The sequence below is a fragment of the Ranitomeya imitator genome, chromosome 3, assembly GCF_032444005.1.
Source record: "Ranitomeya imitator isolate aRanImi1 chromosome 3, aRanImi1.pri, whole genome shotgun sequence".
Classification (NCBI taxonomy): Eukaryota; Metazoa; Chordata; class Amphibia; order Anura; family Dendrobatidae; genus Ranitomeya; species Ranitomeya imitator.
The window spans coordinates 352,492,382-352,514,835 of record NC_091284.1 but is presented as its reverse complement, the minus strand read 5'-3'; the positions used below and the strand labels follow the sequence as shown (position 1 = coordinate 352,514,835).

The following is a 22,454-nucleotide window of genomic DNA, read 5'->3' as shown; positions in this document are numbered from 1 at the left end:
TCCAATTTCTCCTGATACCATTGGTAAAATTAAGCAAATTGGATCTGAAGTAAATTTTTTGTGAAAAAAGGTTAAATGTTCATTTTTTTATTTTTTTAAACATTTAAAAAATTCCTGTGAAGCACCTAAAGGGTTAATAAACTTCATGAATGTGGTTTTGAGCATCTTGAGGGGTGCAGTTTTTAGAATAGTGTCACACTTTGGTATTTTCTATCATATAGACCCCTCAAAGTGACTTCATATGTGATGTGGTCCTTAAAAAAAATTGGTGTTGTAAAAATGAGAAATTGCTGGTCAAATTTTAGCCCTTATAGCTTCCTATCAAAAAAAAAAATTTTGGTTCCAAAATTGTGCTGATGTAAAGTAGATATGTGGGAAATGTTACTTATTAAGTATTTTGTGTGACATATCTCTGTGATTTAAGGGCATGAAAATTCAAAGTTGGAAAATTGTGAAATTTTCTACATTTTTGCCAAATTTCCATTTTTTTTTTCACAAATCGTATCAAAGAAATTGCAAGTCATATCAAAGAAATTTTACCACTATCATAAAGTACAATATATCACGAGAAAACAGAGTCAGAATCATCGGGATCCATGAAAGCGTTCCAGTGTTATAACCTCATAAAGGGACAGTGGTCAGAATTGTAAAAATTGGCCTGGTCATTAACATGCAAACCACCCTTGGGTGTGTTAAGGGGTTAAGACCGTTTTCACTGGGGGCCTGTATTTCTTTCCCCTGTATGATGTTGACCAATCATAATTGGGTAACAACACTCACAGGAAAAGAGAACACTCCCCCACCATAGCTTAGGGCTGATTTCTCAGGTGTGTTGTATGTAATAAAATAGCTCTGATCTCCTGCTGATACCTCCTGAATGATTAGAAAGTACAGATGAGGAACACCTTTCAGATAAGATCCTTATGAGATGGGGCAACCACAGCCGAGTTTTGCTGTGTCCCATTACAAACCCTTTTATCGGCTCTCCTCTCATAACACTTTCAGCTTTGCTGTTGTGCGCCTATTCACACAGTGTCTATACAGAAATGAGAACTCCGTGTCAGTGTCACAACTTATACTCGCTCTCAGTGCATTTCACACGGAATTAGCACAGATGAGGCTAGCTACTTTTGTGTGAAACATGATAGCCTGACTTCACTGCATTACAAGTTGCTTGAGCACAGCAGATATAAGTGTGATTACTAACACTCAGTAATCAGGGGAGCTGGTAGAAGAGTTTGTAATTTTACACAGTTAAGCTCTGCATTGACCCTCTTTTCTCACTAATATATTCGAGAAGATCAGGACTGTCTGTCATTATGTATCTCACACTCTGGGAAACCTGTTCTAGGCTATGGTGCCTGTTTATGATTCAGCATCATACAAGGAGAAGTAGCACATGCCCTCAGTGAAAACTGATAACACCCGCTTAGGGGAGAAAAAAATAGTTGGCGTATTAGGTGCCATATACTTTGATTGTAATATCTCAGTAACGGAGAGGTGCAATGAAAAGAAAATGTTTTATTCCTCTCTGTAGAAAATAAAATTGTGTGTCCAGTTCAGCATGAAAAACTTTAAAAGGTTCTTTAAGGTATTCGTTCATGCACACCTCAACATTGAAATTGCAACACCAAGCTTGAAAAGTCGTGGAATTATAGAAATTACAGGATCAATAGATATGTTAATAACATGCAACTGATGAAACAAATGGAAGCAAAAAAATTTTCAAAACTTCATTATCAAATTTGAGCGCACACAGGAACTTGCACATGGTAAAAGAGCCTTCTATTTCACACACAAACCCAAGTGTGGTCCGGCAACTCAGAATATCAGTCAAGTGAGCGAGGAGAGGACAGAGGAAGATAGCAGTCGGTAAGTATAGTAACGCGCTTACAATTCATTACATATACATTAAGGCTATGTTCACAAGTTACGTCATTGCAGCGTTTTTTCTGCAGGCAAATGCTGCTCAGTTGGCGCTATAGACGCTGCTTACAAAAAGCAGGTTTTGCTACCTTTTCTTGATGTGTACTATGTCTTTTTTGTCCACAGCACATGTCTAAGAAAGTTAGTTTTATTCACCAGAAATGCATAGTTGTGTTTTTTTGCAACTTATTTGCACTTTCTAAAATGCTTTCTATGGTGAAAGAATTGATAAGCTGCAGGTTTAAAAAAACAGCAGTTTTCCAATTCCGTCTGTAAAAAAACAAAACACATGCATGGAATTTCTTAAATATCATAGTTTTAGCTATTACTGTTAAAACTGATCTACAAATACCCAGAAATGAAAATTAAATTAAGTACTATCTCAACAATATAATAACAAAGAAAAAAAAGGAGCCTAAGTACTAAATATATAAAATTTACGTAAATCTTTATTCACCACATTTTTTTTTTTAAATAGTGTTTTGTTTTCAAAACCAAGAAACCATGTACAAAAATGCCACATAGGAGGCTGCAAAAAAACCCCATAAAAAACAGTCTAAGGAGCCCTTTAATTCATGTTATACTCACATGTGAGATCTAAAATTAGCATAAATATACAAGGTGCAGAAAAAAGTGCTTAGTGCTACTAAGAAGCATGCTCAATATGTCTATTGACCCTATAAAGCGCTATATATATATATATATATATATATATATATATATATATATATATATATATATATATATATATAATGTGCTTCCAAAAATCCACATATAACATGCGCACATGATTTTAAATATCAAAATAAAGTGCATAAATAAAGTGCACATATAATTTCAAATGATAAATAAAAAGTAAGAAGCTTACATGTGAGTAATGTGCGATGCAGGTGCTCCAGCCGCCCTAACGCACGTTTCGTGATAGTCACTTTCTCAGGAGGAAGAAAAAAATATATATATTTTTTTAAATGCAGTGAATAAAGTTTTACGTAAATTTAATATATTTAGTACTTAGGCTCCGTTTTTTTTCTTTGTTATTATTACTGTTAAAAGCAGCTTTTAATTTGCATAAAAAACCGCAGCAAAAATGCAACATGTTAACATAGCCTTACACAGGTTTAGGGTATAAGAAATTTTGTGGGAGTGCTTCTTTAGCATATCTATCCTTTGATTCCCATAATACCATGACTTTGCCTTCTTTATGTACAAATGTTAATGTTATGGGTGATAGATATATATATATATATATATATATATATTTCAAATATTGATACATTATATTAATCTCATGTAAAAATAGACCTGTCAAAGTTTGAAACCTCTTTAAAAAGCATTTTATGGTGTTTTTTTTAATGTGTTTAGACCAATATTTTGTACTCTGTGTAGGGTTTTTTCATTTGAAGTGGTTCACATGTATATCAACTGTTTAACCAGACTCATTCATACTGCAAAATAATTAAATAAATTGGGGTGGTACAGGGAGCGCATATAGTCAGCATTCACTATACAGTGGTACTCCCCAGAACATTCAGCCTGCTCTGCAGTGTGTGTGCATCGAGGAATCTGCAGAAGCACTGTAGTAGAAAGCGCGCGTAGTGACAGCAGCTGCAAGTGTGCAGGCACATCTATAACAAAATCTGTGTTAATTGGTGAGGATCTGCCCTGCAGATGTGCCTGGACTTTCTGCAAAACTTCTTCCCATGTGAGCATACACTGCGCTTCCGCCATGTCCTCCATTGGACCTACTGGACATCCCTTAGCGAATTGTTCTGTATGCAGACAGCTGATTGGCCTGTCCCAGGACCTCATGTTGTTTTATTTGTGTCCTTTCTTCAGGGTTATTGCAGAACCCAAGGATGTTATTACCGCCCAGTTTGATAACCCCAGTGGCAGTAAGGACTTCTGCAGTCAACCCTGTCTGGCATCTTATGAGAAGAAGGCAACACTAACAATTCACACTAATAGCATTTCTACTAAGTGCAGTGTGTGTCTGAAAAATGCCGTGGTAAGTAGGTGAACCCAAAAACATACCTAACACTTAAATGTAATTATAAATGTGAAAATAACTGCTATTTACTAGCTAGAAGTGACCTTCTAATAGTAGTAAGGTTCACCCTTGAACTATTTCCCTCTTGATGTAGGCAAGCAGAACTTGACCAGCGGAGTCTTATGTAATACCGTGCTGACAAATAATTTATTCTACACATATGGCAGTAGTGGTACAGCTGTGAAGGCAATTGTGTTCCCCAGTAAAACTGCTCTTTTATGTAGAGATGCAATGTGTGACCCATGAGAAATCTAGTGTAGAAGTTATTCTGATTGCTTCTTCCAAGTGCCTTGACACCTCCCAAAGCACTTCCAGCCTGATTTGCATATGATGTCTACACTAGGTTTCTCACGACAAGCACCCACACAGCCATACCACTGTTTCCATGTGTTAAAAATGTGCTGACAGGTTCCCTTCAACCCCTTAATGTACATGCACCTAATTTCAGGGATGATGTCGTATGGAGATGGATCAGTAGCTGAGCTCTGATTAAATGCGGCAGATACTGGATATATTACAAAGCCGGTATTTGTCTCTTAATAGCTCGACTCCGGCCGCAGATTTTAGCCTTTTAAATGCCACTGTCAATTTTTGAGAACAGAGTTCAAATGGAATGTGCAATGGTGTTCGCAATTAACGGCACCCTGTGACGCAATTGTAGGGCGCTGATGGTTTACAGTTGCAGCCAGATGTCCGCCGAAGCCTTTATCCCTACCATCTTTGTACTTCTCTGAACCTCAATTCTGGGCCGAGTTTCAGCAGGAGACTGATTTTCACTATAGTGCAATACTGTGGTATTGCAGTGTATAGTACAAGTGGTCAAACGATCGCAGGTTCAAGTTTTCTAAGGGAGCTAAAAAAAAAACCAAAAAAAAAACTAAGTCTTTGAAAATAGAAAGTTCAAATTGCTCACTTTTCAAGCAGTTACAGTAAATAAATGAAAAACCTAGACATACTTGATATTGCCATTTTCATAAAAGGCCTATAAAAATATCTAATTAACCCAATCAATAAATGCTATAACAGGAAAGAAAATCAGAACACCAGAATTGTTTTTTTTTTTTCTTTTCAGTCACCACTCGCCTGCATAAAAATGCAATGTCATATATACCTCAAAACTGTCAATAAAACAGTCAGCGGGTCCTGCAAAAATAACAGGCCCTTACACAGCTAAATCAACGGAAAAAAGAGGAATGATGCTGGTCACATGGTGACACAAATATTTATTTATTTTCTTTTAATACAGATTTTGGTAATTTTTTTTCTCCATGTAAAAGAAAAAGAAAATTTGTACAAGTTTGGTATTGCCATATTGCCACTGACCTGGAGAATCACGATTTAGAGTAACTTTTACCACAGAATGTAGGCTGTAACAATAAGACCTAAAAAAAAAACATGGCAGGATTACATTTTTTTCTCATTTTCACTCCACTTAAAATGTTCAGTACATTGAATGGTAAAATGAATGGTGTGATCCTTAGCTGGAATACGTTCTGCAAAGAAACAAGCCTTCATACGGCTATGTCGTAATAATAATAATGTAATAGTTCTGGCTCTGAGAAGAAGGGTGAGGAAAAGGCAAAAGTGCAAATATCAAACTTGGCTGCAGAGAAATGAGGTGTATGGACTTGCTTGTGGTTTAGAAAGCTTTGTGTTGTACTTAAGCTCCATAATTTCCTTGGGACAGAGCTGCAATGCTAAACATAGGTCATGTCCTATCCCTCAATGTCTGTCCACTATTTCATCCTTCATCTCCGCTAGATTTCTGAAACTTATCATGGACAAAACAAGAATTCATCATCTTTCCCCCATTTCACGTGACCCCCCAACGAACCTATCCATTACAGTAAATGGCTGCCCACTCTCCCCAGTCCCACAAGCTCGCTGCCTCTGGATAATCCTTGACGCTGATCTCTCCTTCAAACCACATATCCAAGCCCTTTCCACTTCCTGCCGCCTTCAACTCAAAAATATTTCACGAATCCGTTCATTCCTCAACCAAGAATCTGCAAAAACCCTAGTGCATGCCCTCATCATCTCTCGCCTTGACTACTGCAACCTCCTGCTCTGTGGCCTCCCCTCGAACACTCTCGCACCCCTCCAATCTATTCTAAACTCTGCTGCCTGACTAATCCACCTGTCCCCCTGCTATTCCCCAGCTTCTCCCCTCTGTCAATCCCTGCTCTGGCTCCCCATTGCCCAGAGACTCCACTTCAAAACCCTAACCATGACGTACAAAGCCATCCACAACCTGTCTCCTCCATACATCTGTGACCTCATCTCCCGGTACTTACCTACACGCAACCTCCGATCCTCACAAGATCTCCTTCTCTACTCCCCTCTTATCTCCTCTTCCCACAATCGTATACAAGATTTTTCTTGCGTATCACCCCTACTCTGGAACTCTCTACCCAAACATATCAGACTCTTGCCTACCATCGAAACCTTCAAAAAGAAACTGAAGACCCACCTCTTCCGACAAGCCTATAACCTGCAGTAACCACCGATCGACCAAACCGCTGCATGACCAGCTCTACCCTCGCCTACTGTGTCCTCACCCATCCCTTGTAGATTGTGAGCCTTCGTGGGAAGAGTCCTCTCTCCTCCTGTACCAGTCGTGACTTGTATTGTTTAAGATTATTGTACTTGTTTTTATTATGTATACTCCTCACATGTAAAGCGCCATGGAATAAATGGCGCTATAACAATAAATAATAATAATGTCCAGAAGCAGCCTAATCTCATACAGTCTCTTAAAGGTGATAACATTGCCATGATCCAAAACTTTTATTTTTTAGATCCGGCATGAAGTAAACTACCAGAATGTGGTTCACAAGCTCTGCAGTGATGTCTGCTTCTCTAAATTTCGCTCTGCCAACAACCTGACCATGAATTGCTGTGAAAATTGTGGGGGATATTGCTATAGCGGTTCTGGACAGTGTCACTTGCTGAACATTGATGGCCAGTGCAAAAAGTTCTGCAGCTCGACTTGTGTGACCGCCTTTAAGCAGGTGACTACAATATTACCCCTAATTCTTTTCATGCTGTCATGTCTAGTGTCATATAAAGGTTCTGTTTAATGAATGTAAGCCATACATCCTGATACACAATCGATGGCTGTTTGTATATAATAAACACATGCTATTGAATTGTTCTTCCATTTCTTTTTTTATGAGATTTTTTTCCTCCCCAGAAATCTGCTAAGATCACACCTTGTGCACTGTGTAAAACATTACGCTCATCAGCAGAAATGATCGAGAACACCAACAATGTGGGCCGCACTGAGCTGTATTGTTCGGTAAATTGCTTGTCTGCCTACAGAGTCCAGAGTGTCACATCATCAGGTACCGTTTTTACTGTCCAAATGGCATGTTTAAAAAGGAAGCCATTAAATGTTGTTCTTGCACAGTACACGTAGACCTATTTATCAGCTGTAGGTTGAAGGACATGAGACATTTAGAAACCGGTTTTAACACGTCTGTGGAGTCTCCCAAAAATTAAGCTTTGCGTGCTGCACTTTTTTTCTCCAGTAAAATGATGATATCATGGCTAAGACTTGAAGGACCATATTATAGTGAAGTGGGGTCCATCGTGTGCCATTGGTGTCGGTTATATTACTGACCTGACCTTCGGTAATATTGCTCTTCTATAATGGAGCAGAATAAGAGAGTTGAATGACGCAGATATGAATACCGGTATTTTTTATTTTGTTTAAAATGTCACTGGGAGTCTGTCAGCACAGGATGACTGTTCAAACCAAGCTCAAGCACTCGGTGCACCCATGGCATGGCTCAGCAGTTCAGTGAACCTTCCCACCTACTTGTTTTTTTTTTATCGCTCTTCCTTGATTAACAGCTTTGGCTTTACCAGGAACCAGAGGATGGAATATACAAGTAGGTGGGATGGTGCACTGAACTGCTCAGCTACACCAGAGATGTGCTGAGCACCTGTGCTTAGGTTGATAAATTCATGTTGTACTGCAGTCTCATTTTTATAGTTTTCGTATACAGAATCTCATTAACCCTTTAAGGATGTGCCTAGTTTGGGCGTTTTAGGGCATGGCATTTTTATTTTATTTTTTTTATTTGCCATTGGCACCATTTTGGTGTAGCTATAACTTGCCTAATCTTTACTACCTCTTTATGGATGGGGAACAAAAACATAAAAAGCAGTTCTGTTGGTTTTTGAGGTGTTACATTTTCCGCTATTCAAATGCTGCATAAAGTGTTAATTGTATTCTGTGGGTTAGTATGTATATAGGGAAACTAAGTGTATATTATTATTTATTATTATAGCACCATTTATTCTATGGAGCTATTCATGTGAAAAGGGGTGTACACAATGAAAACAAGTACAAGGGTATGTGTACACGTTGCGTATTTTTCCGTGCGGATCCTACAGAATCCACAGGTAAAACGCCCTGCGTTTTACCTGTGGATTCCCTGCGGATTTGGTGCAGTTTTTGTGCAGATTTCGCCTGTGTTTTTACACCTGCGGATTCCTATAATGGAATTGGTGTAAAACACTGCGGAATCCGCACAAAGAATTGACATGTTGCGGAAAATAAACCACAGCGTTTCCACAGCATGTGCACTGCGGACTTGGTTTATCATAGGTTTACATGGTACTGTACAACATATGGAAAACGGCTGCGGATCCACAGCCAAATCCGCAACATGTGCACATAGCCTAATAATCATGAACAATACAAGTCACCGATTGGTTCAGGAGGAGAGAGGACCCTGCCCGCCATGGCTCATACTCCATAGTTATTTCTGTCTTAGGCAGCTTTCACACTTCCGTCTTTTTAGATTCGTCACAGTGCGTCGTTTTGGGAAAAAAACGCATCCTGCAAATGTGCCCGCAGGATGCGGGTTTTTTCCTATAGACTTGTATTGCTGAAGAATCGCGACGTATGGCTATACGTCGCGTCCATCGTGCACTGGATGCGTTGTTTTTTGGCCGCCCATCATCACGAAAAAACGTTCAAGGGAACGTTTTTTTCGTACGTCGCATCCTGCACTTTGGAGTGCGCATGCCCGGGCGGAGATCTCTAGCTCCTCCCCGGGACTTTAGAATGGGCAGCGGGTGCGTTGAAAAACTGCATCCGCTGCCCACGTTGTGCCAAATTTTAACAAAGTCCGTCGGTACGTCGCGCCGAAGCTTAGCGACGGCCGCGTACCGACAGAAATGTGAAAGAAGCCTTACTAGTTTTGTACAATAAATACACTGAAAAAAAGCCAAAACATTTGTTTTTGCATCTCCAAATTCTGATAGCCTTATGTTTGACAATTTTATATCAAGGAAGCTGTATCTAGGCTTAATTTTTACAAAATAATGTAGTTTTCATTGGTTTTCTGGTAGATACGATACATCTTTTTAATTTACCATAGTTTTTATTACTTTTTTTAGGTGTAATGTACAAAAAACCATCAATCCATTCTGGAATTTTGAATATTTTTTAATGTATTTAAACAGTATTTACTATTCAGTTTAATTGACATATTAAATAAGCACTCCCATTTAGATTTTTTTTAATTAAATGTGTGTATATGTACATGTAGTTTAAGTGTATTAATATACTCGCCTACTGCCGCTCTCTCCGGGATCCAGCGCTGTTCTGCTTTGCTTCTCACACAAAAAAGACAAAAAAAAAACCCATTTTTTGGGTGTTTTTCATATCTCCAGGACCTATATGTTTTTTTCTTTATCGCCTCTCATTGGGGGACACAGGAACCATGGGTGTATGCTGCTGCCACTAGGAGGCTGACACTATGCAAATAAAAAAGTTAGCTCCTCCTCTGCAGTGTACACCCTACCGACTGGCATTATACTCTTCAGTTTAGCTTAGTGTCAGTAGGAGGTGGACACGGGTCTTTCATTAGACCCTTATCTACCTCAATGTGCGTCGTTTCTTTTCAGGTTTTCCGGAAGGGATACAGGGTGAAGAGTCACACCTGTAGTCCCACAAGGCGGACTATGAGTACGGCGTGTACTGCCACCCCGTATCCTCATAGATCCCTCAGCAGGACCAAGAGCCTGGCACACTGGGACGAAGGTGTTGAGTGAGGGTCTGGAGGGGGGACATTTCCGAGAGAAGGGCTCTAAATTTTGTACTATTAGGCTCATCCATAAGGTTTGGGACAAAGTTAAGGGGATTAGGGGTGTGCACGCACTCACTAGATTCTCACCCATTTGGAATAACTGTGTCCTACAGGAGTTTAGACAGATGGAGGGATTTCATAATTGGAGGGAGGCAGGCATCTCTCGGATGGGCCAGATTCTACATCAGGGCAGAATTAGAGATTTTGAGGCATTGCAGGAGGAGTTTTTACTACCGGACTCTGAGTTGTTTCAATACCGCCGTCTTTCACATGCGCATCGGGCACAGTGTAGGAGAGGACCCGTTGAAATACAGGTGGACCTAATGCTAGATTTTATCCTTGTAGGGGGTGGCACGAAGGGGGTGATCTCGGGAATATACGAATTCCTTTTGTTCTCTTTCTTGGAGGAACACCCTATTAGAGCAAGGGCGAAATGGGAGGCGGACCTTGGGGCAATTGATAATGATCATTGGGAATCAGTACTGGACTATGTGCCCAAAATATCAATGAGCGAGCCTGGGAGGCTATCACAATTATTTGTTATTCATAGGGCATATAGAACTCCGGATATGTTATTCAAAGCCGGATTGAGATCTAGTTCAGAATGCCCCAGATGCTCGCAGTCCGATGCGGGCATCCTTCATATGTTATGGCAGTGCCCCAGGTTGTCCTCCTTCTGGGTGGTGGTGCTGAATAAAGTGGGACTGGCATATGGTTGCACTGTGCCGCGTGATCCCCTGGTATGTGTTTTGGGCTATGTTGAGGAGATCATAACTGATAAGATGTATAAAGTGGTTATTGCCAGACTGTTATTTATCGCGCGAAAGTTGATTGCCAAATTCTGGATTAGAGAAGAGCCACCAACAAGGAGAGACTTTATGAAGCAAGTGGACCATATCATTGCTTTGGAGAGGAGTATCTACGTTAGGAGGAGCAAGGCGGACCTCTTTGACAGGCTGTGGAACCCGTGGCTTGAATCAATGTGATTTAAAAGACCTTGTGCTCCATTGGGAGGTTTATTGACAAATCATCTTCCTTTTCTTGTACTTTTATATATATATATGACAAAGTAGGGGGGGTCGACTCTTGACAGGTCTCTAAAGGGGGGGGGGAAGGGGGGTGGGAGTTTGGTTTGGGACTAAATATGTTTTCCTTTTTTTAAAAAAACAAGTATTGTACACTGGTATATTGCTGATAACAAAGTATTCCTTTTATTGTTTATGTGCAATATTTATGGTTCAATTAAAAATATCTGATTTAAAAAAAAAAAAAAAGAGCCTGGCACACAAGCGTGCTCAGAAGTCCGGTCCTGGCCCGTCCCCCACCCACTCGCCTACCAGAGCCTGTCGGTCGGAGGAGACGAGGACGTCCATCACAGCTCCTATGGACGTCTGATACCTTCTCAAGGTTAGTAGCAGACGACGGGGGATTTTACTAGGTGAGTATTTCTAAAGGGGTTCCCAGGACTCAGCGCGGGGTCATCGCTGCATTTGCAGCACTTTTCCCGTTCCCTGCGCTGTGGCTCTTTCTGACGTGGCCTTTTTTCTGCCAGCCGCGCTACCTTTCCATGCCCCACCGCGTTCCTCCAGCGGTCGCCGTTCTTCCTTCAGGCCCCGGCCTCCCGGGGCCTGCTTGCGGCACACTCCTGCCTGCAGCTTTTCCCTCAGCGGTCGCTGGCTCCTAATTTAGGCCCCGGCCTTTCCCGGGGCCTACTTGCGGCGTACCACCTGCCCTCAGCGTTCCCCCCCCTCAGCGTACTATGCGGCGGCCGCTCAGGCGTCGCTCACCTCCACAGCCAGCACTGTTGCTTCCGGCGGTCGCCGGCGCCTAATTTAGGCCCCGGCTTTTCCGGGGCCTACTCCGGCGACTTCACTGGCGGCAGCGCTCCCTCTCTTAAATGCGGCGGATGCCGCGCCGCTCTGCCGGGCAGCGTTTGCGCCACAGGGATCTTCTCTCCGGTCACCGGCTCCTAATTTAGGCCCCGGCTTTTCCAGGGCCTACTCCGGCGACTCTTAACCGGCGGCAGCGCTCTCTGCTTCATGCGGCGGCTTCCGCGCCGCTCTGCCGGGCAGTGTCTGAGCCGCGGGGGTTCTTCTCAGCGGGCACCGGCTTCTAATATAGGCCCCGGCTTTCCCGGGGCCTACTTCCGGTGCCGCGCTCCGCCCACTTCCTTTTTCATCGGGCGGGCTTTCTCCCGCCCGACAATCTGTGCCCTGCTTTTCCCCACCCACCGGCACCATCTCGACTGGCTCCGCCCCTTCCTCCACGCCGGCTGCCGGACACTCAGGGCACGAGTCTTTCTCTATCGTGCCACACACCTGCGCCGGAGAACTCCGCAGAGCGATCCTTTCTGGGGGCACAGCACACCATCTGCACCGGAGATCCACAGCATCTTCCTACAGGCCTACAGCATCCTGGTATCTGTGCTTTTCGTCTGCCGTGAGTAGCTCTGCACTGCAGACTGACACCCCCCTCTGCCCCACTGTCCCCTAACCCTGTGGCATTTTCTTCAGGGACCTCTGCAAATGTCTAACTCTAAGGGGGTCCTCCTACTTCTTCCTCTTCTGCCTCCGCTCTGTCAGGCCTGCAGCAACCCGATTGTTCCCACCGCTCCCAAGATCCCCCGGCCGATCCGCCCGAGAGTGATACCCCCATCCCAGGCTGGGCTTCCTCTCTGTCCCAATCGGTGGCCGATCTAACTCTGGCGTCTCAAACTTTGGTGTCCGTGCTGGATCGGTTACCCCTGCAGACCTTGCAGTAGCCAGCGGGTCGCAGGAAGCTCCGTCCGAGCCCTCCATTGCTAGCCGCAAAAGGTCCAGACAGGAACGCCGGTCTGAGTCCTCTTCTCGCTCCATCTCGCCACTCGGTCCTCCTCTGCGGTCGGCGTCCTCCCGATCCTCCTCCCCTGAGTCAGGCGAGGCGTTCTCTGATGCGCCTTCGGAGCATGTTTCGGAGTTGGATTCCAACCAGATCGCTACCATGAGGGATGGTTCAGAATCTCATTGGAGCGATAAATCTAACCTGTGTGGCATCAAGGAGTCCTCTACGGAACCCGCAGACTAGGCGGTTTCGTTTAGATGGGCTAAACCACCTTCCAAGTTTTTCGCTCCTCACCCGGAATTCGAGGAGATTATGACCAGAGAAAGAGAGAACCCGACCAGACTCTTTCAGAGAGGAAAGCGACTTGGCGTTTTATATCTCTTTTCTCTGGAGCTCACCGCTAATTGGACGGCTTCTCCCTTGGGGGATCCTCCGGTTTCTAGACTATCCACCAACACGGTCCTCCCACTGTCCGGCGGAACATCTCTGAAGGATTCTAACGATAGTCTTAGAATCTTTCGAGAAGTCAGCCTTTGAAGCTGCCGCAGCCAGTCTTTGCCCGGCCTTTGCTTCCACTTGGGTTTCTAAATCCATATCCAAATGGGCCAAACAGCTCCAGACAGCTGGCGGGACTTGCCAACCAGATTTCTCACGCGGGTGAATATCTGGTCTCAGCCTATCTGGACGCCGCGTCTTGTGCGGCTCAGGCGTCCAGCAATGCGGTTGCCATCCGCCGGACCGTTTGGCTTAAGGCCTGGCAGGAGGATTTGTCCTCTAAAAAGTCCCTTACCAGCCTGCCTTTTCAGGGGTCTCGTCCTTTTTGGTTCTAAGCTGGACCAAATCATTAAGGACGCTACTGGGGGCACAGGCTCCCTTCTTCCCCAGGCCAAGCCTTGTCGCCTCTCCTTTAGACGTCAATTTCGGCCTTTTCGTCGCTTCGCGGCATCAAACTCCTTCTCCCAGCAGCATCAAAGGCCACAGGCACGCCAAGAGAAGAAGGCGGCATCCTTTAGGCCCACTCCTTCCTGGCGTCCTCGCTACTCCCAGGGTAGACCCTCCAGGACTGGAAGAACCACCTCGGCCTGACTTTCGGCTAGTCGACATCCCACCTCCCCGGCTGGGCGGCCGTCTCCTCTTCTTCAGGGACGTCTGGATCTCCTCAGTAGAGGACGCATGGGTCAGAGAAGTTGTATCCTCGGATACAAGATAGAGTACGTTTCTCGACCCGGGATCGATTCTTAGAATCCCGAACTCCAAGAGATCCCGCTTTAGTTCCAGGTTTCTTCGCAGCCATCACTTCTCTCCTCAAAGCCGGGGTAATTGTTCCCGTCCCAGAAAAAGAGCGGTTCACAGGTTTCTATTCCAACCTTCTTGTGGTACCGAGAAAAAAAAAAAAAAAAAAAGGACGGCAGGGTGCGTCCCATTCTGGACCTCAAATTACTGAACAGGAGAGTTTGTCTGAAGCACTTCAGGATTGAATCCCTTCGTTCAGTAATGGCTTCCATGGAGGCTCAGGAATTTCTGTGTTCCATAGATATTCAGGACGCCTACCTCCACGTTCCGATATTTCCGGGACATCACTGAGACCTGCGGTTTGCAGTGCTTCAGGAACATTTTCAGTTTGTCGCCCTGCCGTTCGGTCTTGCAACCGCCCCAAGAGTTTTCATGAAGATCATGGCGGCGCTGACGGCCATCTTGAGGGTCAGAGGCCTGGTTCTGTTTCCATACCTCGACGACATCCTCATCAAGGCTCTGTCCTTTTCTCAGGCTCAGGAAAGCCTGTCCATCGTCGACACCCTAGCCCGTTTCGGGTGGCCGGTCAACCGGAAGTAGCCCTGCCTTATTCCTCAACACATCATCTTTCTGGGCGTGCTCTTCGACACTCATCAGAGGAAGGTCTTTCTTCCCAAAGACAAGCGATCCTTCCAGTCCCTGGCAGGTGTTGATGACGGACGCCAGCCTGCTCGGCTGGGGTGCGGTGTTTCGCCACCTGACTGTACGGGGCCGCTGGTCGGTGCAGGGGGCAACCTTGCTGATCATTGTCCTCGAGATCCAGGCCATTTTTCTGTCCCTTCGTCACTGGAAAAGGATTCTCAGGGGTATTCCAATTCGAATCCAGACGGCGGTGGCATATGTCAACCATCAAGGGGGGCCTCGGAGCTCCTTGGCCAAGGTATCCCAGATCATCCTCTGGGCAGTGGCAACAGTTCTGGTGATATCCGCGGTGCATATCCCCGGCGTGGACAATTGGGCCGCCGATTTCCTCAGCCGCGAGGGCCTCGCGGCAGGGGAATGGTCCTTGCATCCGGAGGTCTTCCATCAGATTTGTCTTCGATGGGGGACTCCGGACGTGGATCTCACGGCGTCTCGAATGAACAGGAAGGTTCCGCAGTTCATCTCCAGGTCTCGCGATTCTCGCAGTGGGCGTCGACGCTCTGGCCATTCCTTGGTCACAGTTCGTGCTGCCCTACCTGTTCCCACCCCTTCCATTCCTTCCCAGACTGTTGAAGAAGAGCAAAGCGGAAGGGGTGCCGGTCATTCTGATCACCCTGAATTGGCCCAGGAGAGCTTGGTTCGCGGCGCTCGTCAACTTCTCGCGGACGCTCCCTGGCGCCTTCCAGACAGGCCCGATCTGCGGTCTCAGGGTCCGATCTGACACCCGAATTCTAGGTCGCTCCTTTTAACGGCGTGGTTTTTGAGACCGCAGTTCTAGGAGCGTCCGGCCTTTTGGACGGGTGATTCACACCATGATTCAGGCTCGGAAGCCTTCGCCTTCCAGGATCTTCTATTGTACCTGGAAGGCTTACTTCCGTTGGTGCGAGTCCAACCGTGTTTCATCTATGTCCTTTTTCCCTGCCTTCCATTTTTGCTTTTCTTCAGGCAGGACTGGATTCGGGCCTGGCCCTTAGTTCCCTGAAGGGCCAGGTCTCTGCGCTTTCCATCCTTTTGTTTTTCAGAAGACTTTAGCTTCCCGACCACAGGTTAAGACCTTTCCTCAAGGAGTGGCCCACGCTGTTCCTCCGTACAGGGCCCCTGTGGATTCATGGGATTTAAACCTGGTACTGGACGTTCTGAGGGTTTCCCCCTGTGAGCCCCTCAGGGAGATTCCCCTGTTAGTCCTATCTTGGAAGGTGGCCTTTCTTGTGGCCATCACTTCTATCCACTGCGTTTCCGAGTTGGCGGCTCTTTCTTGCCGTCCTCCGTTCTTAGTCATCTACCAGGACAAGGTGGTCCTCAGGCCTCCGCCTCTTCCACCTCAACGAGGACATCGTTCTACCTTCCTTTTGTCCAGCTCCGACTCATTCTTTGGAGCGATAGTTGAACAAGCTGGACCTCGTCAGGGCAGTGGGGATCTACCTGGATAGGACGTCCACTTTCCGAGACACTGATTCTCTTTTCGTCTTTCCTGATGGCCCGCGCAGAGGCCGACCTGCTTCCAAGGCGACTATTGCTCGCTGGATCAGAACTGCAATTCCGGAGGCTTACCGGGTTAAGTACAGAGTGCCCCCTCCTGGGATTAAGGCTCACTCTACCCGGGCAGTCGGCGCCTCCTGGGCGGTGCACCACAGGGCTTCCGCCCTACAGCTTTGCAAGCGGCAACTTGGTCTTCCATCCACACGTTCGCCAAATTTGACAAGGTCCATACCTACGCTTTGGCGGACGCCAGCCTAGGCAGAGGATCTTGCAGGCGGCAGTGGTGAGTCCTCTGGCCTGATGGAAGTCTGTTTTTCCCGCCCTAGGGACTGCTTTGGGACGTCCCATGGTTCCTGTGTCCCCCAATGAGAGGCGATAAAGAAAACAGGATTTTTGGTTGCTTACCGTAAAATCTGTTTCTTGAAGCCTCCATTGGGGGACACAGCTCCATCCCAATGTTTCTGTTGTTATCTGTTCTATGACTGTTCTCACGTTTTCAGTTCTCAAGTTTGTGGTTATGGTTTTTCAACCTTTTTCCTTTCTCCTACTGCTTTCTCACTAACTGAAGAGTATAATGCCAGTCGGTAGGGTGTACACTGCAGAGGAGGAGCTAACTTTTTTATTTGCATAGTGTCAGCCTCCTAGTGGCAGCAGCATACACCCATGGTTCCTGTGTCCCCCAATGGAGGCTTCAAGAAACAGATTTTACGGTAAGCAACCAAAAATCCTGTTTTTTTTCAATAGACACAGACAAGCTGATTTCCACATATACTGCAATATCGTGTATACAATCTGAAAAATAAAGTAAAAGTGAAATAAAGTTTATAAAATTTCAAATCTCTCCGGTTTTACCCAATAAAAAAATAAAGATTTTTCATCACTGTGTCAAAATCTGAAATTGAAACCATATGTTAATACCAAAATAAAAACAAGTCACAATCATCTCTTTTTGGTCGCCCCACTTCCCACAAAATGATACAAGCAATAAAAGGTGATCAAGACGTGACAGCTACCACAAAATGGTATCAATGAAAACATCAGCTTACCACGTAAATAAAGTCCTCACCAGGCACTTTGGAGGGAAAAGCGAAAAATTAACGGGTCCTAGAAAATGAGAACACAAAGTTTTGGGTGGTTTTTGTTGTTGTTTTTTTCCTCGTGTTTCCGAATTTTTATTCACCACTAAAATAACTGAAAACGTCATACTGACCCGGAGAATCATGATGCCAATTCATTTTTGCCACACAAATATTACCATAAAAACAAGAAACAAACAGTAGAATTGTGGGGGCAGGAGGGGGTAAGATTGGTTTCACAATGTTGCATCACTTTGAATTGTTTCCCATCTTTCAGCCTATTATATGATAAAATGAATGATGTCATTCAAAACTACAACTAGTCCAGCAAAAACAAGCACTCAAGCAAGTTCTCGCTTTTGGGACAGTAGAAAAAAAATGTAAAAAAACAAAACAAAAAAAAACTAAAAAGGTGTTTTCCAGTTTTAGAAAACATCTGTACCCTGGCTGCAGTTTTTTTTTATTTTTTTTTTTTACATAACCTGAGCCTTCCTCACCCTCCTCTAGTTCAGTGCTGCGATTCCGCCTCTGCTCCTGGTGACTGTTATTGTGGGCCCATCGGGAGCGCTGCCACCAATAGCTGGGCACCAGACTGCATGAGCCGGGTAAAGCCGCTCAGGTGTTGGCTGTAGCTCTCACAATGTGATGTCAGCACTGGAGACAATAACATTTAAAGTATACTTGTCATTTTCCTTTGTGGACTACACATAATAAGAACAATCGCTTGAGATTATTATACCTTCAGTTTCTATACTATGACAAAACTAATTTATGTGCTGATCACCCATTATTTTTCTGCTCAATAGGCATACAGATACAGTGTAACAGCTGCAAAATGATGGCTGTGCCCCAGTATCATTTGGCAATGTCTGATGGGAGCATCCGCAATTTCTGCACCTACAATTGTGTGGTGTCATTTCAGGTGAGCCCTAAGAAGTGAAAATAGAAAACAGTAATGGCTTATAATGCTATGCAAATGATTTGATTTTGCTATAAATCATTTTTCAGCTTCATCACCATTCTATTTTTCCTTCATTTTTTTTTTTCATCCTAACAGAACCTGTTCAGCAAGTCCTCAGGCGTGAATTCATCTGTGGTCCCGCTGTCCCAGGGCCAAGTGATTATGAACATCAATGCTGCAACAGCAACACAAGCGGGGAATAGCACGCCATCTGTGGTCTCGGCTACATCGACGTCCTCCTCTTCAACAGTCACCAGTTCGGCAGCCGTCGGTCTGCAGAGACTAGCTGCGGCGCAAACACAATCCCAGCAACAAAACTCCTTTTCACGACTTCCTGTTAAGCTGAGGTGCCTGCAATGCAATCGACTATTTGCCAATAAGCCTGAACTTTTGGACTACAAGGTACTAGATCCCGATAACATGGTTATATGAAGCGTCCAACCAATTACATCTGACAAGTTGGGGAAAGGAATAAAAATCAATGGCTCCATTAATTGCTATATTGTTTCAGCAACTCTTACCTCTTCCCATTCCTTTTATGATTTCATGATTGTTGCTTTTCATTTTACCCCGGTACAATTTGTGACCTTAAATGCATCATCTCCGCATTGGATAGTCAAAAACTTTACCCCTTCTCAATATATGGGGATTTTATCCTGAGCTTTCTGGAGCTGTAATATTAGGCCAGTGTTACTAATACATTCACTGAAAGGTCACTCATTATAAATGTCTTCACACAGTGCCAAAACTACCAACGTCATTTTTTTTTCTTTTTGTTTTTTTCTTTTATAACCCTCAAATGTACAGACATATTAAATAATGTAATTTAAAGGGATTAACGAAGTATTACAACAGCAAGCCTCCAATGGATAAGTGATAACTGTTAGATCTGTGGGTGATCTGTCTGATAAACTGAAAGGTCCTGATCTTCATGTCCTTCTTCAACCCCTTTAATCGCCAGGAACATGGTGAGGAGGATTTTGAATGGATCAGTGGTCTAGAACAGAGGTCCCCAACTCCAGTCCTCAAGGCCCACCAACAGGTCATGTTTTCAGGATTTCCTTTGCATTGCACAGGTGATGCAATTATTACCTGGGCAAGACTAACGAAATCCTGAAAACATGACATGTTGGTGGGCCTTGAGGACTGGAGTTGGGGACCCCTGGTCTAGAATGTTGGCTTACCTGACCCTTAAAAATGCTTTAACATTAGCGAAAGACAAAAAAAAAAACTTCACATATTTAGTATCACCACGTACCACCACATATTTATCCCCCACGACGAATGCAATAACAAAAAATTATGTGCAACACAATGCCAGAATTGCTGTTTTTGTTCATTTCACTATATAAGAAATAAAGCAATGAAAAAGTTGTATGTATCCCGAAATATTACCAAGCCTGTCACAGAGAAACAATCCCTTACACAACTCTGTAAATAATGAAAATGATAACTTTCTAACTCTCAGAATATGACGACCAAAATAAAAATTGTTTTCTTTAAAGTATTTTTCACTTGACCAAAAGTAGTTAAACATATATGAAAAAAATCATTGTAATTGTATCTACCTGTAGAACAATGTCCTCCACTGCAGTGAGCGCCAGATGGAAAAAATATATTATTATTTATTTATATAGCACCATTAATTCCATGGTGCTGTACATGAAAGAGGTTATATACAGAGTTATAGATATCGTTTACAGTAAATAAGTTTACAGTGACAGACTGGTACAGAGGTGAGAGGACCCTGTCCTTGCGGACTAGAGAATTGTTCTTGCAGATTCTCAAAAAAAATATAAAAGTAATCAAAAGTTTCAAGCAGTCCAAAATAGTATTATTGACAACTACAGCTTGTCCTGCAAAAAATCAAATCCCCCCACAACTCCGTGTCTAGAAAAATAAAAAAAGTATGCGTCTCAGAATGGCAGCTAATAAAAACCAATATAAATTTGGTATTGTCATAATTGTATCATACCACAGAACCCAGATAATACAGTGTCAGTTATACCGAATAGAATGTGTTCATTTTGCCTCTCAAATAGTGTTATAAAAAGTGATAAAACAGGTATATTTACCCCAAAATGGTACTAATGAAAAGTTGCCTCATAGAAAAAAAAAATATATGCCCTGACTCAGCTTATCTACTAGTGTACAACCCCTTTAAATAAAAGTATTTAAAATGTAGTTTAGAGCACAAATTTACTAGGTGACATTTCAGTATGACAGGTGCTTTTTATTTGCTCTGAAGCTTTTAAGACTACTACTGCCAAGTTGTGATTTGTCTTCTGTTACTAATGGGTAGTGATGAGCGAACGTGCTCGGATAAGGTGTTTCCCGGGCATGGTTGTGTGCTAACAGTGTCTTTGGTGCTGTAATGCAACTGAGGAGCAGTTGCGCTCAGCCACCACCAGGGGGCGCTGTTACGGGGGAAAAAAGGTTGCACCTACTGTGTAGCGCTGCGAAGCAGAAGTGCAGGGCAGACAGGCCGATGTCAGCAACAAACAGGGAGATGAAATACCAGAGGTCACAGCAAACCACGAGGTCAGAGACGAGCCAAAAGTCAAAGCCAGACGGGAGCACGGTATCCAAAACGAGACGGAAAGAGGAGTCAAGGTACAAGCCAGAGGGTCAAAAGCCGGTCGGGGAACGCTGTAGCAGAGACAGAAAAACCGGAGGCGGAGCTCAGAGTTCAAGCCGAGTCATACACTGTAGGGAAATCACCAAACGTACACTGAGTCAGGGAGAGGGAACAGGTCAGACACACACACGGGAAGTCAGAGGTAGAAGGATCACTAGGGTATACGGATCAGCTGCTCCAGCCAAGGACCAGAACTATCACTGACAAAGGCTACCAGAAATAGCACCAATAAATAGCCACCCTGGAACCAAAGAGATGCTGGAAAAGTTAACCCCTCAATGACCAAGCTGGGGAAATAGAAGCAAGAAGCAAACTCCGACCTGGATCATGACAGGTGCTCTCGGATAATTTGTGGAAGTGCCTGTGGCTGCATGTTTTGCAGCTAATAGACAGCCACAACACACGTGGGTATTGCCTATTTGTTAGGCTTCACCGCATATTATCCGAGCACACCCAAGATACTCTGTTAGCACACAAGCGTGCCTGGATGACACCTTATCTGAGCACATTCACTCATCACTACTAGTGAGCAACCAAAGAGAAAAGGATAAGAGGGGTGTAACATACCCTTTTATTACGTAAATGTGCATAAAGAACGAAACAAATGTGTTCACCCGAAAAGTTTTATTACAATGTCATTGGAACTAACTTTATATACTGCATTTTATTTTCAGGGTAAAATGCATCAGTTTTGTGGCAAAGCATGTTGTGATGAGTACAAAAAGATTAACATGGTCATGGCCATGTGTGAGTATTGTAAGATCGAGAAGACCATCAAGGAGGTTGTACGCTTCACAGGGATTGAGAAGGCGTTTTGCAGTGAAGGCAAGTAATATATTTATTTTTGTACAGTCAAGTCTGCCTTTTTTTTTTCCCCAAATGCCTAGAATTTGCTGAATATTCTACTATTTTTCTTTTTCTCCAGGTTGCAAGCTGCTATACAAGCATGACCTTTCAAAGAAGTGGGGCAATTACTGCAAAGTATGTAGTTATTGCTGCCAGACCTCATCGAAGTTGGTCCGGAATCATTTTGGAGGGAGATTGGAGGAGTTCTGTGGGGAAGAGTGCATGTCAAAGTATACCGTGCTTTTTTACCAGGTAAGAGTGAAATTCGGTTAATCAAAAAGTTAAAGGGAACCTGTCCCCCCCCCCCCCAAAATCGAGGGTGAGCTAAGCCCACCAGCATCAGGCGCTTATCTACAGCTTTTTGTAATGCTGTAGATAAGCCCTCGATGTATCCTAAAAGATAAGAAAAAGAGGTTAGATCATACCCACCCAGGGGCGGTCCCGGTCCGATGGGTGTCGCGGTCCGGCGCTTCCCATCTGCATCAGATGACGTCCTCTTCTGGTTTTCTCGCTGCGGCGCAGGCGTACTTTTTCTGTCCTGTTGAGGGCAGAGCAAAGTAGTGCAGTGCGCAGGCGCTGGGCCTCTCTGACCTTTCCCGGCGCCTGCGCACTGCAGTACTTT

General features: G+C 44.2%; 1 protein-coding gene across 1 annotated transcript in view; it reads left to right on the top strand.

Annotated features, from left to right (window-relative positions):
- Positions 1-22,454, top strand: part of ZMYM4 (zinc finger MYM-type containing 4) — a 155,964-nt gene that overhangs the window by 94,128 nt on the left and 39,382 nt on the right. Inside the window, exons 7-13 of the mRNA XM_069756826.1 lie at positions 3,763-3,931; positions 6,772-6,984; positions 7,167-7,317; positions 18,194-18,309; positions 18,445-18,750; positions 21,661-21,811; positions 21,912-22,084. Of these exons, the coding sequence (XP_069612927.1) occupies positions 3,763-3,931; positions 6,772-6,984; positions 7,167-7,317; positions 18,194-18,309; positions 18,445-18,750; positions 21,661-21,811; positions 21,912-22,084 (1,279 nt within the window). The remainder of the gene's footprint in view (positions 1-3,762; positions 3,932-6,771; positions 6,985-7,166; positions 7,318-18,193; positions 18,310-18,444; positions 18,751-21,660; positions 21,812-21,911; positions 22,085-22,454) is intronic.